The sequence below is a fragment of the Gadus chalcogrammus genome, chromosome 2 (assembly GCF_026213295.1).
Source record: "Gadus chalcogrammus isolate NIFS_2021 chromosome 2, NIFS_Gcha_1.0, whole genome shotgun sequence".
Lineage (NCBI taxonomy): Eukaryota > Metazoa > Chordata > Actinopteri > Gadiformes > Gadidae > Gadus > Gadus chalcogrammus.
The window spans coordinates 20,239,631-20,255,711 of record NC_079413.1 but is presented as its reverse complement, the minus strand read 5'-3'; the positions used below and the strand labels follow the sequence as shown (position 1 = coordinate 20,255,711).

The window sequence follows — 16,081 nt, the reverse complement described above, 5'->3', positions numbered from 1 at the left end:
TCATCTTCCTTCATTAATTCCTTAATTGCGTTCGTGGCTCCCAATTGGCTGTTGTCCTTCCCACGTGACAAGGAATTGCGCGCGTCCCCGGCTGTCCCCGACACAGGATACCGGATCGTTACTGGTTTAGGCCCCGATCTTTTAAAAACACTCTTGACATACCCAGGGGCGTAACCAGGAATTTATTACTGTGGTGGTGGTGGGGGGGGGGGGTTCTGATCCAAAACACTTTTGCATTTGTGCTCCTCTATGTGAGTGTACACCATGTTGAGGTGGGTGGGGTGGTTTGGGGGATAGGTTGCAATAAAAAATACGAATACAAATGGCAATAGTCTAGTGCTTGTTACGGACCCTCTTTATTTGTTTCGGCTGTATATGCGCTCTAGAACCCCCTGCTGGTACTATTATGTTCTGTGGCTTATTTTCTAGCTTTCACCTGCTTCCAGCTGCCAATTGGCAATAATGACCTACACCTGGTGGTGTAGGCCGTTTCAGCAGACCAGACCCTGGAAGCAGTCTCTCTCTCAACATGATGATTTGCGGTTGAGCTTAAGCCTTGCCACCTCTTCCTTTTTCTGTCACCTGCGTCAGACCATAATTGTTCATAATTGTTTGAGTCACATATACGACTTTATGCGGGAACCTGAATTAAACTCCCATTCTTCAGTAATTCTCATGTCTATTATTGGATAAATTAACCATTACTTTTATATTAACTATGAGTATTATCAGGCCTATATATCAGGTATAAACATTAATAGTGGAAAGCAGCAAAACCACCTCTGGATTCAGAGGAGGGCCTCACACGACGCCAGAGAGTCTGCAGCCAAGGCGTCCTGACATCTGCCCATTGTTTAGATGAACTGCAGAAGATGACCGCATACTTAAAGGAATGGACGGCCGACCTTACCATATCAGGCAATTCTGAGCATGTGCCGAAGGCGGTCATACCATATGCAAAACAGTTCAGTTTGAAAGAATAAAAAAGACCGGGATCGGACGACCCGGCAGTGTCTTTGCGAACCTCACTCGGCTTTGTTGTTGCTCGTTTGCGGGTAAAAATAAAGCCTCTGTCAATACTTGATCCGGACTCCCCGATTCCTCACGCTCTCTTCGCTAGTTGAAGTGATAGTACTCAGTTATTTCCTACCACACTATCTATTCATGCCTGCGCTTACACCATGGGCCGTGACAGTGCTCGTGAGCTGTATTGTCCGTATTTCATTCAAGAGAATATCAAATAAAAATACTTTTCAAACTTTTCAGTTCGGGTCACTTTATTGTTTTCCATTATCCCAGCATGTCGTACCACCATGAGGAAGAAACTGGAAGGTTTCGACGTCCATTCTGCAATAATGACCAGTTCAGGCTTCCATGGACGCCCCTTCACACCTTTAGGCTGTATCCTTTTATCAAACTTTGACTTTCTCCTCCTCTCCGTGAATGCGTTGTCTACTTCCATCGGCCGCCAACCTTCCCCTTGCCATGAACCTTCTTACTGTGGGAGGGGGATGGAAGGAGAGGGTACAAGTGAGGTAGGAAGAACAGCATAGACCGTTGGTCCTCAAACTAGCGGTACCCGAGTCCAATTCAGTGGAACGCAGAGCTACACAGCAAATCGCAAAGTGTTAAAATCCCAGAGTATTCATGACCAGAGTAGATTTTATACACTTTGGTGTTGAATAGGCACTAAGTACATTTTTTGGGGTGTACCAGAAACACTCTTGGGTGTTGTCTCTAAGTATAATGCTGGTGTAGAGTAATTTAAGTGTTTATTTTAGGATGATGGACTCCCTGAGTGTACAACGGTTGAGTGTCCAACTATCCCGGCGGCACGTCGGTTTAGGTTTCGATTCGTCATTGGCTCGCTGCGCCTTCTCATTGGTTGAATCTAGAGACATGTGACCGTTTGTCCTCTTCCACACTACGCAGCAAAATGTTTCGGCAGAGACGGTCGAATCAATATCGCCAAGGAATTGCTCCGAGTGAGCGAAGACATTTTTGAACTTCATGGGAATGTAAACAGGTAAGAAAAGTACCAAGTGAATAATGCACAGGGTTTCTATGTTTCATAGTTAGTTGTGCGTATGTCCTTCATATAGGTCAGAAATTGTATTCATAATGGGTCTTAAGAAGGTATTAGAGGCTTAAATTTAACTTGTTCAAACCTGCAGAAACCCTGAATGCAGAATATTCAGCATTTCTTCGTCTTTTAGCTCTGATAACCAACTTATAAATGCTAACGATTTTAGCTAACGTCAAACTTAATGGCCAATGCTAATGAGGCACATGTCTTCAATTTAGCTAACGCCTCGTTAACATTTTTAGCTAATGCTAACGAGGCACGTGGCTTTAATTTAGTGGGAGCGTGTCTATGTTCCCCGGGTCCTATGTTCCCCGGGTCCTATGTTCCCCGGGTCCTATGTTCCCCGGGGTCCTATGTTCCCCGGGTCCTATGTTCCCCGGGTCCTATGTTCCCCTCTTTGTATGAGACTGGGGAACATAGGACCCTTTTTTTTTTTTTTTTAAAAGGGTCCTATGATAATAACCTGTTTGTATTTGGCCACCTTTTTAGATGCTGACTATTTATTGACAAGAACTTTTTGAACCTTTTATGTTGTGTCATGTGCTTTCATCAGGTGTATTTCATGCTCAAAGTATGTGCTCTCCCTTTTCAGGTTGGGATAGTGACATGGCCTCACTTCTCCTGCTGGTCTACCTCCTGCCACCACCTCCAAGTGGAAAGAAGGGAGCTGTCAAAATCAGTATCCGGGAAGCTGTGGATCGTGTAGTGAAGTTTCACAGGGTAATTGTATCCTGATAATTTTTATTTTATTTTTAAAGGTCCCATGGCATGCCGCCAGAGCTTGTGTGTTGCTGATGGATGTCACAATCTCTGTGTTGGCCAATCTACTTATCGAGTCTTGAAAACAAAATGGTGTCGACGGGTGATCTACTGATGGTATTGTGTGTATAAAATGTACTTTTTAATAAACAATCTGTACACTTACAAAGTTCTCAATGCCTCGTTTTATATGTTAATACCCTTATTGAACTACCAAAGAAGTGTCGGGCTACTTCTAGCCTTTTAAATGGTTTAAAATAGCGATTTAGTTTTTACCATAACCACTGCCCCATTGTTCCAAGTTTATAGCGTTTTGATAGAATCGGCTAAAAGCAGCCAACTGAAGAAAGCGTCTATATGCGGTTTTTTGTGCTCCAAAACGAACGTTTCAACTCATTATCATACAAAACATATCCCAAATCCGTTTTACACCGGAATTCCCCTTTAATTGGTTGACGGGGACACATTTATTTATTTATTTTCAAGTTGTTTGTTACATCATATAAATGTAAAACTAAATATGGTTCTTGATAAAAAATAATTAAAGTTTAACTATAATGTTAACTATATTATATATGTATGCACTGTAACAACAGCAGCAAGAATCTAATGTGTAGACTATTCATTCATGAAGTGTTGATAATTCACCTCAAAGGTGTTGGTTGTACACCAGTCAGAGTACATTCTCACTCTAGAAGTATTAAATAATCAGCTCTGCGAAGTGCTATAAAGCACTGACTTGGAGTACATATTTTCTCTCTCTGGGGTTCTAGGTTTACACTGCAGGTGTAAGGAAGCACTGAATGAGTGCCCAAAAGTACCACTAATGGAGTACATTTGCACTCTCAAAGTGTTCAAATGTAACTCTAAATTTGGAGTACATATTTTGCTCTTCTAACAGTGTTCAGCGAACACTGAACTCTTGGACCTATATATACCCCGAAGTGAGTGTTAAATGTACACCCATAGAGTACAATGTACACTGTGGTTTTTGCTGTGTAGGCTAGGCCTATCTCAAAAGAAAAATAATTTATTTAAAAACAGTATCAAAATACAAGTACGAATGGAAACACATTAACCGTGAGATCATTAAAATTGGGTTTAAAACCAGTTAAAGGAATATATGTGCCTTCTGCGTGAGCTGTGCGTAGCTGAACAGGGGCCAGCCTACGCTACTGTATTTTTAAATAATTTATAACATCGGTCATGGTACTTATACTAGTACCATGATTAGTAATATTTTTCTGAGCTGGTACGCGTGAAAAGCTTGAGAACCACTGGCATAGCCGTACTCAGAGACAGATAGATATGCTAGTCATGATTATATAAAAAAAAAAAAAAAAAAAGACTCACAATTTCTGAGCGTGGGAGATTCGGTTCAGCAGCACGATGATCTGAGCAGGATTAGAGGGCAACATGATTAAACAAGCTCTGCAGGATCATTGTAATTATGGGATTACTATAATGTCTATAGTGATGATATGATATAATTACCCGGATCGCTACCACTTTCTTCACGTTTCTAATTATTTCATTATTCTTTAAGACTTTTAAGAGACATACTCTTTCAAATAAAAAGAATACCGGTTTGAGGCCGATGTAATTAGTATTTACTCTCTCTAATTATGTAGAGTCAATTTCACCTTGGAATGAAGCTCTGATACACAAAAACGAATGACTTGATTTATTGCTTCAACTGTAGCCAACCTGCCTGCAGTAATTTGGTTTAAACATAACTTATCATATCATAGCACGCACTAAGTAATTCAAATGTCTTGTAGACAGGCAGACAGATTCACCTTTTAACCTTACTGTTGGTATTACTGAACGCCTATCATCAATTGACTATGAAATCAAACTGTCGCTCCTTCATCGACTCAATGGACTTGGCAGACAGTACCTCGTATTTCTGGTGCTTCATGTGCTCTACGAAGTCGAACTTCTCAGACTCCAACTGGTGAATCGAGTTCCACATCTCCTGCGCCCGTTTCCTTGGAGACAGGGAAAAAAGGGGACTTTTGCTCAGACTTGTTGTGAGCCGTGTAACTGGTTTTACTCTTGATTTAATCTTTCATCCGTCAATCATCAATGCCATTCCTCTTTGTCTCATCAGGTTGTGACGAATGTCAGTAAAAGAGGTCAAAAGTAAATGTTCCAAACCAAGCGGTACCAAGTTAAGTCCATCAAAAACCTGCGATACCATAAGCCTCCTCCCCCCTGTGACGACGTTATCAGCGGCCTTACGCCTGCAGCACGGTGCCCCCGCCAGACTGCAGTCCCCGCAGTCCTCACGAGCAGGGCCAGTTGCCGCTCGCATACGTTTGAATCCAAGCTAGTGTTAAGAGGCTGCACAGCGCAGGAGTACCTGACCTCCATATGGACCCCCCCCCCCCCCGACAGAGAGCAGCGTCAGAGCTCATCTGAGGCCCCCCCCTCAGTGTTATCAGAGCTCACCCCCCCCCCCCCCCTCAGTGCTTCCAGCTCACCTCAGCCCCTCCCCCCCCTCAGTGTTATCAGAGCTCACCCCCCCCCCCCCCTCAGTGTTATCAGAGCTCACCCCCCCCCCCCCCTCAGTGTTATCAGAGCTCACCCCCCCCCCCCCTCAGTGTTATCAGAGCTCACCCCCCCCCCCTCCCCCTCAGTGTTATCAGAGCTCACCCCCCCCCCCTCCCCCTCAGTGTTATCAGAGCTCACCCCCCCCCCCCCTCAGTGTTATCAGAGCTCACCCCCCCCCCCCCTCAGTGCTATCAGAGCTCACCCCCCCCCCCCCCCCCTCAGTGTTATCAGAGCTCACCCCCCCCCCCCCTCAGTGTTATCAGAGCTCACCCCCCCCCCCCCCTCAGTGTTATCAGAGCTCACCCCCCCCCCCTCCCCCTCAGTGTTATCAGAGCTCACCCCCCCCCCCCCTCCCCCTCAGTGTTATCAGAGCTCACCCCCCCCCCCCCCCCCTCACCTCAGCCCCCCCCCCCCCCCCCCTCCCCCTCAGTGTTATCAGAGCTCACCCCCCCCCCCCCCCCCCCTCACCTCAGCCCCCCCCCCCCCCCTCACCTCAGCCCCTCCTCCCGCAGGCTCTCGGTCCCCAGTGGCTCCTTCCTCTCAGCCAGGGTCTTCTTCTTGATCTCCTTGCCGGTCAGACGCTTGCCCCGCTTGTTCTCCGACTTCCATAACACACACACACACACACACACACACACACACACACACACACACACACACACACACACACACACACACACACACACACACACACACACACACACACACACACACACACACACACACACACACACAAATACATTTGTAAGCACTAACACACACAAAAATACATTTGTAAGCACTCACACACACACACACACACGGACACAAGCACACCCACACACACACACACACACACACACACACACACACACACACACACACACACACACACACACACACACACACACACACACACACACACACACACACACACACACACCCTCACCTTGGCTAGGAAGCCTCCAAAGTTGTTGGCCAGCACCTTCTTCTTCTTGGCGTCGTCGCCGGCCTTCCTCTTAGCCTCGTCCTCCTCCCTCCTGTGGCGTTCCTCCTGGGGGGGAGAGGGGGGGGGGAGGGGAGAGTGAAGGGGGGGGGGGGGTGGGGGAGAGGGGAGAGGGGGAGAGTGAGGGCCGTCTGGATACTGAGACATGCGTGTGTGGGTGTTTGTACATGTAATGTCCTTTCTATTGTACTGTACTATTGTGTGAGTAAGTGTATGTGTACAAGTATGTGCTTGTGTCCGTGTGTGTGTGTGTGTGTGTGTGTGTCTGTGTGTCTGTGTGTCTATGAGTGTGTGTGTGTGTCTATGTGTGTGTGTGTGTGTCTATGTGTGTGTGTATGTGTGTGTGTGTCTATGTGTGTGTGTGTGTGTGTGTGTGTGTCTGTGTGTCTGTGTGTGTGTCTATGTGTGTGTGTGTATGTGTGTGTGTGTCTATGCGAGTGTGTGTGTGTGTGTGTGTGTGTGTGTGTGTGTCTGTGTCTGTGTCTGTGTGTGTCTGTGTGTGTCTGTGTGTGTCTGTGTGTGTGTGTGTGTGTGTGTGTGTGTGTGTGTGTGTGTGTGTGTGTGTGTGTGTGTGTGTGTGTGTGTGTGTGTGTGTGTGTGTGTGTGTGTGTCATAGGTACCGCGATGCGCTGCTGTCGGCCTTTCTCCTTCTCCGTTCGGACCCTCTGGATCTCAGCTCTCTCTGATCGACGGTGCTCCTACCAAGGGAGGGGGGGAGGGGGGGAGGGGGGGAGGAGGAGAGGAAGGGAGGGGGGGGGGAGGAGAGGAAGGGAGGGGGGGAGGAAGGGAGGGGGGAGGGGGGGAGGAGGAGAGGAAGGAGATGAGCAGAGGGATAGGACATACAGCAGGAAGGATCACGCGAGACCAGCACACTGACGGATCCAAACCCACGATTCGTTCCTTGAGTCCAATAAGCTCCTCCTCTTCCTGTTTGCGGTGCTCAAAGTGGACGTCGATCAGGGTCTGCAGCTCCTGCAGGTCCTTCTCCATGCGCTTCCTGTGGATGTCCTGGTGAGAGAGTACAGGAGAGATGTCCTCATACATTTAGTGATAACTAGAGTTTTCGCACGCAATGGTAAGTGTAGTATACTATGCATGCAAATCAGTTATTAAATAGCTTTTACTGTTATTCAGGGCATTCAAGTGCATTGACATAAACGTCTTACCTGTGCGTGTGTGTGTGTGCGCGCGTGTGTGTACGCTTCCGCTTTTAGAAACATAACGTCTTACCTGAGTGAGTGTGTGTGTGTTTCTGTGTGTTTCTGTGTGTGTGTGTGTGTGTGTGTGTGTGTGTGTGTGTGTGTGTGTGTGTGTGTGTGTGTGTGTGTGTGTGTGTGTGTGTGTGTGTGTGTGTGTGTGTGTGTGTGCTTCTGTGTGTGTGTCACTGCCTTTGTGTTGACGTGCGGTGTGTCCGCATGTGTTTGCGTTTCCGTGTATGTTCGTGCGCATGTGCTAGCTTGCAGTGTATACATGCTTTCGCGCTTGGCACATGCGCACTTGAGTAACTGGTGCAACAGGCCTGCTATTATAGTAGTAAGATATGTATTATTATCTTGCCTATATGCTAAATGAATCTAAAAAGTGTGGAGAAACGTTGAGTTAACACCACTCTCCCCCAGAACAGCTAATCATTGAATCAGCACAGTACCACTCTCCGAGAACAGCTACACATTGAGTTAACACAAGACCACTCTCCCAGAACAGCTAAACATTGAGTCAACACATGATCACTCTCCCAGAACAGCAAAATAATGAGTAAACATGGCACCCATCTCTCCCAGTACAGCTGCGGTATGCTACCATTATGGCTGTGAAGAACCGAGGTTTACGAGTGGGGCAGGCCTCTGGAGCTTCTCCAAGCTTGACATGTTTAATTTGTGTTGCTAGCATGTTCACAAACACACACACGCACACGTGCGTGCGTGCGTGCGTGCGTGTGTGGAAGCAGGTGCAAGTTGGGGGTCACAACTGGATGTCAGGAATCGCCGGAAATATGCCCGAGGGACACTTTTATTTTGAAATGTCGCTTTTTTTTGCTGCCCCACCAAAGGAAACGGTGAACGTCCTCTCTGAGCGGCCTTACGTCAAAGTCCACCCTGTCGCCCTCGGGGATCTTGGGGTTTCCCACCGGTGGGGCCATGGGTCTGAAGAGATGGGGGGGAGAGGGGGAGGATGCAACCGTTAAACCCACCATCAAACCCAATATCAAACCCCATTATCAAACCCCACCATCAAACCCAATGACAAACCCCACCATCCCACCCAATGACAAACCCCACCATCAAACCCCACCATCAAACCCCACCATCTTCGAAAATTCTATCCAATTAATTGACTGTGAGGCAACACAAAGAAAGGAAAGACAATGAGGGTACCTACTTGGGTTGAGGACGCTTTTCTTCAGCGAGAGAGAGAGAGAGAGAGAGAGAGAGAGAGAGAGACAGAGACAGAGACAGAGACAGAGACAGAGACAGAGAGAGACAGAGTGTGAGAGAGAGAGAGAGAGAGAGAGAGAGAGAGAGAGAGAGAGAGAGAGAGAGAGAGAGAGAGAGAGAGAGAGAGAGAGAGAGAGAGAGAGAGAGAGAGAGAGAGACAGAGAGAGAGACAGAGAGAGAGAGAGACAGAGAGAGAGAGAGAGAGAGAGAGAGAGACAGAGAGAGAGACAGAGAGAGAGAGAGAGAGAGAGAGAGAGAATGATTTATATAATTATTTAATATTATTTTGAAGTTGGTTTGATGAACATTGATTAATATTCTGGATAAATAGAAGACGTTGAGACTGATTTGCATGTCTAGGAATTTTGCATATCATACGTCCCGCCTTACCCTCCTCCTGAGTGTAGTGCTCTAACCAAACCAACGATGGGGGACGCATGACCGCCCAGGAGATGGGAGATGAAGAAAGAAATAAAGGCAGAGGAAGGGGAAAAGAAAGGAAAACCGAAAGAAAATAGTTATTTAAGATGAGTAGCAACATCTTCTGCAACCTTACAATAAGAGATAAGATCTCTGCAGTACTTGGTTCAACCTTCTTCAACCAGTACTTCCCTGACAGGAAATGCAGGGGAAGCCACTACAGGACTGAAAACAATACAACTACGCAAAATATACAGATAAAGTGTCAAAAGAGCAGTTTTTATGGTTAAATGATTGACGTATCAAAAATGAGGTGAAATGGTTGGGTCAGGAGTGAGGTCAAATGTCCAGAAGTGGGCCATAGATCGATAGTTACTTATTGTAACTCTAGATTCTATGAGTAGAGGCGCAGCCTTTTAAGGCTATCGCTATTGGGTTAGCCCTAGGCGTGAGCCGTAGCACTGGAAAATTAATTGCCTCAATTACGTCCACGGGCCAACGAGCGCCAGCGGACGTTCTGCTCCCAGTAAACAGCTTTTCTTCAGCTATTTAAAGGACAATGAGGCCGACACTTAAAAGGCTGCGCCTATACTCATAGAATCTAGAGTTACAATACGTAACTATAGTTCTATGTCGTATAGGCTTCGCCTTTTAAGGCTATCGCTATTGGGTTAAAGGGCGAAGCACGATATAGTCTATGCCTCATTGGTCCCGATCAGTACCAGAAACAAAGATACATACGCGCTAGTATCATGTGTCAGACGTAGCATAACATACGTCATGCGTCTAACGGCACGTCATCAACGAGCAGCTCCAATGTGTCTGATAAGACACAAGAATATCTGACTCCACCTCACATTGTGTTAATATGCGAGGGGAATAGTCACACAATCACACTCACTCTGACAAAGCACCGAGAACTGAGTGTGTCATAGAGAGGCGTGACATGTCTCTTAGGTAAAACCTAATAAAAGAGCATGGGGAAGCCCAGGAGGCTGCTGTGCAGATATCCTCCATAGGCATCCCTCTTTGCAGAGCGACAGAGGACGATATTCCTCTGGTGGAGTGAGCTCTGATAGTCTCAGGCGGATCTGCCCCCGCTGACACATAAGCCTGTGTGATAGCATCACAAAGCCAATGCGACAGCTGTTGATTCGTCAGGGGGAGGCCCTGGGAATGTTCTCTGTAATGCACAAATAACTGTTGAGATTTGCGCAGAGCCTCCGTGCGCTTCACATAACAGGCAAGCGCACGTACGGGGCACAAGAGATGGGCTGTTGCTTCCTCCTCAGATTGATGAGGAGGGAGAGAGAAACCATTGAGCGTTATTACTCTCGATCTGAACGAGCTAGTAATACTCTTAGGTGTAAAACCAGGTTCGGGCGTAATATGGCCGAACTGCCGTCCCCTTGTATTCTAAGACAAGAAGGGGTTACAGAGAGTGCAGACCGGTCGCTCACTCTCTTAGCTGTTGTCAGGGCCAGCAGCAAAGCTGTCTTGGCTGACACAAACTTGAGGGGCACCCGGTCAAGAGGCTCAAATGGGGCTTTAACCAGTGCGCGCAGCACCAGTGTTAAATCCCATTGTGGAGTGAGAGAGCGCGTCACGGGTCCCTCTCTCCTCACACCTTTTAGCGGCCGTCTCGCCACATGTCATGCCAGGCATGACGTGGCGAGGGGAAAGTAATGTAGGGCTGGCTCGATCAATAATACAAAGTTTATTGACGGCCTGCCTATATGCGGGGGCAGGAACAGTTATGGCCGGGCCGGTAGGCTCCGGCGTTAGCTGTGTGTGGAGAAAACGGCCGTCTTTAGTAAAGAGGTGTGTCTCGCCGTCACACGCTTCTCCCTCGCCCCGTAATTGTCGCCGGCGCTTGCGGGGCGAGACATAGCCCCATGAACCCGCTGCCCGAGGCCTTTGCTGGCCGCTCGTCGCGGCCTGCGGGGGCCAGGAGGAGGAGCTGCCGGCGGCGCCGTGACAGTGGCTGTCGGGGGGCCTATGGCGGCGACGGTAGCCTGGAGTGGAGCGCTGCTGCCCGGGTGGTTTTCGTCACGTCGACTGCCTGTTCGGCCAGACGATGAGGGTCAGCCGCCATGTTATGTGCCAGCAGGGCGATGTTATTCATAACAGCCTCTTGCTGCAGCATACACTGATGCGCTCTGTCTGTAAGCTTGGCCGTCAGCAGGTTTTTGGGAGATGGGCCAGCGGTCGCTGAGCCCCGGCTTCACTCCAAAGACAGCACACAGAGCGGGATCCAGCGGTGGTACCGCCCTGAAACCCCCGGTCTGTCAGACCCTCCGTCTTCCTGACCTGGATAAACGTTTCCACCGGGGGCACCGAGCCTCCTGGGCTCCGTCGCAGCCCCACTGAAGTACGGGCTGATGGCGGGAAACATCTGCCAAATCGGGTCGAGACGGACGGAGACGTCGTCGGTCCATTCGGCAATGGCGGCGGCAGTGTCGACTCTGCGCTGTCCGTCGTCCGACGGCAGCGCCGCACAATGCCGACACAGACAGAGCGGCGAGAGCGCCCAGACGGCATGTTCACGCCCAAGGCAGTCCTCGCACACCTCATGGGGATGTAACCCGTGTTTCACGTCGTGGATCGTCTTCGAGTCCATAATATCTATTTATTTATTTCGGTATGCTACAGGATCGTCCTGAAGAAAATGGGAGCAGAATGCCCCCATTCCACTATATATCCGAAATGCGGACGTCATTGAGGCCCGCGGACGTAATTGAGGCCCACGCTGTTGGTGGGCGGGGATTACACATTTTTTCAGTGCTACGGCTCACGCCTAGGGTTAACCCAATAGCGATAGCCTTAGAAGGCGAAGCCTATACGACATAGAACTCGATCGCAATCTTACCTTCACCATAGAGATAACAGACAGTCTAACCCGGTAGGCATTAGTCATTCTAGTGTCTTATGTGAGTAGTTTGTTTGTGCGGGAAGATTTGAAAGCAAGAATGTGTTTTGTTAGATCCGAGATTGTGGCACGCAGGCAGCACAGCAGATCAGAGAGAAGAGAAGAGCTGCCAGGAACTGATGAAATTACGGGTGAACGGGAAAACATAGGCGCACACACACACAAGCACACCCGCACACACGCAAGAACGCACTCACGCACGGACACACTCACACACACACACACACACACACACACACAAACTTTGCTTTACCTTCTTCATCTTCAGGCTCCTCCTCCTCTTCTTCTTCCTCTGTGTATGTGTGAGGGGGGGGGGGGGAGGGTTAAGTGCAGTAAAAATAAAGATGAAAGTAGCATAAATCCAAATCCAAATGGTATGCACTGTTTAGCGTGCTTTCCATTTCTCCTAATGTTCGGGTCGCCAGGTAGAAAGTTGCGACTGCTAAGTGTGTTTTTGTTGACCATTTAACAGAAATGCAGGCTTATATGAGAAGTACTTACCCTCTTCCTGCTCCCTGTTGAAAGGAGACAAAGGGAATAAAGGAAATCACATAATTTCCCACATTTTCGATTGGAGTTCAACCAGCAAAGATATCAATATAAATGGCAATATGGTTCCGATAGATTAGTCAGAGTTCACCTAGACTCTGCATAGGCACCCATTCCATCCCCTTCTACTTGTTGTATGTTGTACGTCCTGGCACTTAATGTTCACACTTAATGTATGTTGTATATAGTTATAGTACTTAGTTTACCATCTTATCCTAGCTTTGTTGTATGCATGGAATGGGTTAACCTAGTGATTGTTAATGCATGGCACTTTGGTTCCGAAAGCGATATATTGTTTCACTTTCTTGTGACAAATTAACTCATTGTAAGTGTCTGCTAAACGCCCTTATTGTAAATGTAAGTGTACTCACTCGTACTCCTCTTCTATGTCAGACATGTCTGCAACAGAGAGGAAGACTTAGATGTGAAACAGAACCTGCAACATAAATGTTTCATGGGGAACACAAGAGGGTTATATTTGTTAATTTTCCTTCCATTTATGTGGACTGATGCGCAGAAGCCCTGGTTTATATTCTGCAAGACCTGACAACCCAAACGAGCCACGTAGGTCTCCGTGAAGTGAAATACAGATTCTTCCACTGGGATTGGTATGGTTGTAATTATTTTTGGTTTATTTGTTGCTGGGTCTTGCCTCATCTAATATCTATAAAGAAGAAATAGTTTATTCTTTATCCTCAGGTGAACTAGCCCTCTTATCAGCTTTTTAAAACAAGTCCCGCTGACATGAGGACTGGCAATGAGTCAACGGAATTTTTTGTCTTATCTCTAAAGACAGAGATTGATTGTCTTTAGAGATAAGTAAAGCATAGAGGGTATCAACACACTGTGATAAAGGCACACAACACGAGAGAGAGAGAGAGAGAGAGAGAGAGAGAGAGAGAGAGAGAGAGAGAGAGAGAGAGAGAGAGAGAGTAGAGAGAGGAGAGAGATGAGAGAGAGGAGAGAGAGAGAGGAGAGTGAGAGAGAGAGAGAGAGAGAGAGAGAGAGAGAGAGAGAGAGAGAGAGAGAGAGAGAGAGAGAGAGAGAGAGAGAGAGAGAGAGAGAGAGAGAGAGAGAGAGAGAGAGAGACTTTTCTTGACGTGTAGTCCTACCAACTGTACCGTGGGATTTCGAATACAAATCAAGATGGTTGATCAAAAGCAAAACAAACCCTTCATAAAAACTAGGGGAGGACGTGCGATCAGATCTACAGATTAACCCGGCGCTGAGTCCTTCTGATGTCCTCTTGACCCCCACAGGGTAGAACGATACCATGAGAGCTCTTGCTGGAATTTAGCGATCTCTCTCTCCCCATATCACCGCCATCAATCCCTCTCTCTGCACTGAGCCCTCTGTTGTTCTAACACACACACACAAACACACACGTCTCCATGAGTACTAGACAGCTGAGTCCAGCTGCATGCCTAGAGCATCTCATCTCCAGATCACACTCAGGTTGGCGATCGCTGCTCATGAGCCGCGATCATGAGGTCAGAAGGGATGATGAGTGGGGTGACAAAGGGAGGACCTGCCACCCCCCCGCAAATAGAAAGGATACTGGCTGTTCCTGTCTTCTTCTCTGTCTTCTTCTCTGTTCTTCTCGGTCACAGAAAGCATGCAGTGCAGCGGGAGCGGGATCTAGTGCCTCGTGTGGCACGTTTTGAACCAACTCGAAGGTTGAACCGACTTCCGGAGACAAATACGGTCGGGTTTGAAACTGAGACCTCCTCAGCCTGTTGTTGGCCCTGTGAAAAGTCGATTTTTGTGACGTGTTCTTCTCTGTACAGATAGCAACAACGTTGTCCATGAGAAAATGCCAAAGGCTGTAAACCAAAATCCCAGGAATCCCATGAGACGACGCCCACCATTTTGTTCCGTTGGCTTTGAGTACCAGATGCTTTCCCTCTATCCAGAATTTCCAGTTTATGTTATTTTTAGTATTGGTATATCTTTAGATGGCTTTAAGATGGGGTGATTGGCAAAAGCAAAACAAACCCTTCATAAAGACTAGGGGAGGACGTGCGATCAGATCTACAGATTAACCCGCTGAGTCCTTCTGATGTCCTCTTGACCCCCACAGGGTAGAACGATACCATGAGAGCCCTTGCTGGAATTTAGCGATCTCTCTCTCCCCATATCACCGCCATCAATCCCTCTCTCTGCACTGAGCCCTCTGTTGTTCTAACACACACACACACACACACACGTCTCCATGAGTACTAGACAGCTGAGTCCAGCTGCATGCCTAGAGCATCTCATCTCCAGATCACACTCAGCTTGGCGATCGCTGCTCACGAGCCAGGTATGCAGACGACAGCTTTCAGCCGACAGTTGTCAGCAGCCAGAGATGAAGCTTCGTGATACGCACTCACACGGTCACACACTCGCACACTCTAACTCTCTCACATGCACGTACAAACGCATGCGTGCATGCCGTATGCACGCACACGCACGCACACACACACACACTCACTCTCGAACACACACTTACTCTCATTCTCAGACTCGCGTACACACACGCATGCACGCACGCACACACACAGAGACAAACATGATTATAATAAAGTCCATAAAACTGAGATTAACCACAGATACACTGTACTCTGAAGGCCAGATAATAATATGTGATCAGTTTTTAATAGCGCTCGTTTGATAGCACCGCTGAATAGCAGGACTTTCACCTGAATGACTTGAATGGCACCTCGTGAGAGACTCGAATACAGAAGTTTGGACGAAACTTTCTGATCTAGATTAGAGAAGGTGTCTCAATGTGAATATTTTATAGAAATTCTATAAGTCGTCCTTTCAGTTCCAAGTCCTCCTATAAAACAGGCCTACAGTAAGAATCAGCCCACTGGCTAAACCACGTTATCAATGTGGGAGCCTGCATGAGATCCCACAGTACGCTACAACCAACCCAACGGGCTCCGAGACGAGATCTAGACCGCCGCAGGGGGAATACAGGTAAACACTGGCATGGATTGGTGGAGAAGCAGCGACAGAACTTACCCGTGTGGGGATGTTTTCCTGTTAAGCCAAAGGGGACAGTGACGAAGACGGTCCCTGGGGCGACGGACACACAGAGTACAGAGTAGAGTACGACACAGACACACACAATAGGATGGCTTTTGTTCAGGGAGACAATTCAGTTTTATATAGAGAGGTTGTGGGGCTCACGGTGTGTGTGTGTGTGTGTGTGTGTGTGTGTGTGTGTGTGTGTGTGTGTGTGTGTGTGTGTGTGTGTGTGTGTGTGTGTGTGTGTGTGTGTGTGTGTGTGTGTGTGTCATGTTCATACAATGAGGCCACATGCATTGCATGCAAGGAGAGATTAAGAGGGTTTTTGGGGTGTGCGTCACAAAAAT

General features: G+C 47.7%; 1 protein-coding gene across 1 annotated transcript; it reads right to left on the bottom strand.

Moving 5' to 3' along the window:
- Positions 1–1,235: 1,235 nt before the first annotated feature.
- tnnt1 (troponin T type 1 (skeletal, slow)) lies at positions 1,236–15,829 on the bottom strand. The gene is made up of 14 exons (XM_056604889.1): positions 15,729–15,829; positions 13,091–13,118; positions 12,672–12,685; positions 12,424–12,462; positions 9,212–9,232; positions 8,766–8,784; positions 8,470–8,530; positions 7,278–7,394; positions 7,007–7,084; positions 6,330–6,434; positions 5,894–6,003; positions 4,746–4,836; positions 4,199–4,239; positions 1,236–1,498 (listed from the first exon to the last, which is right to left on the bottom strand). The coding sequence occupies exons 2-14, from the start codon at positions 13,114–13,116 to the stop codon at positions 1,453–1,455; spliced, it is 768 nt and encodes a 255-aa protein (XP_056460864.1). The 5' UTR covers positions 13,117–13,118; positions 15,729–15,829; the 3' UTR covers positions 1,236–1,452.
- Between the last annotated feature and the right edge of the window lie 252 nt (positions 15,830–16,081).

What these genes read in the sequence shown, in the direction of transcription:
- tnnt1 (XM_056604889.1), bottom strand. Translation starts at nt 13,116, where the DNA reads ATGTCTGACATAGAAGAGGAGTACGA. An exon ending in GGAGCCTGAAGATGAAGAAG is followed by an intron (nt 9,233 to 12,423) that starts GTAAAGCAAAGT and finishes TGGTTTGGTTAG; the next exon opens with AGCACTACACTCAGGAGGAG. An exon ending in CTGCGGGAGGAGGGGCTGAG is followed by an intron (nt 4,837 to 5,893) that starts GTGAGGGGGGGG and finishes CCTGTCTCCAAG; the next exon opens with GAAACGGGCGCAGGAGATGT.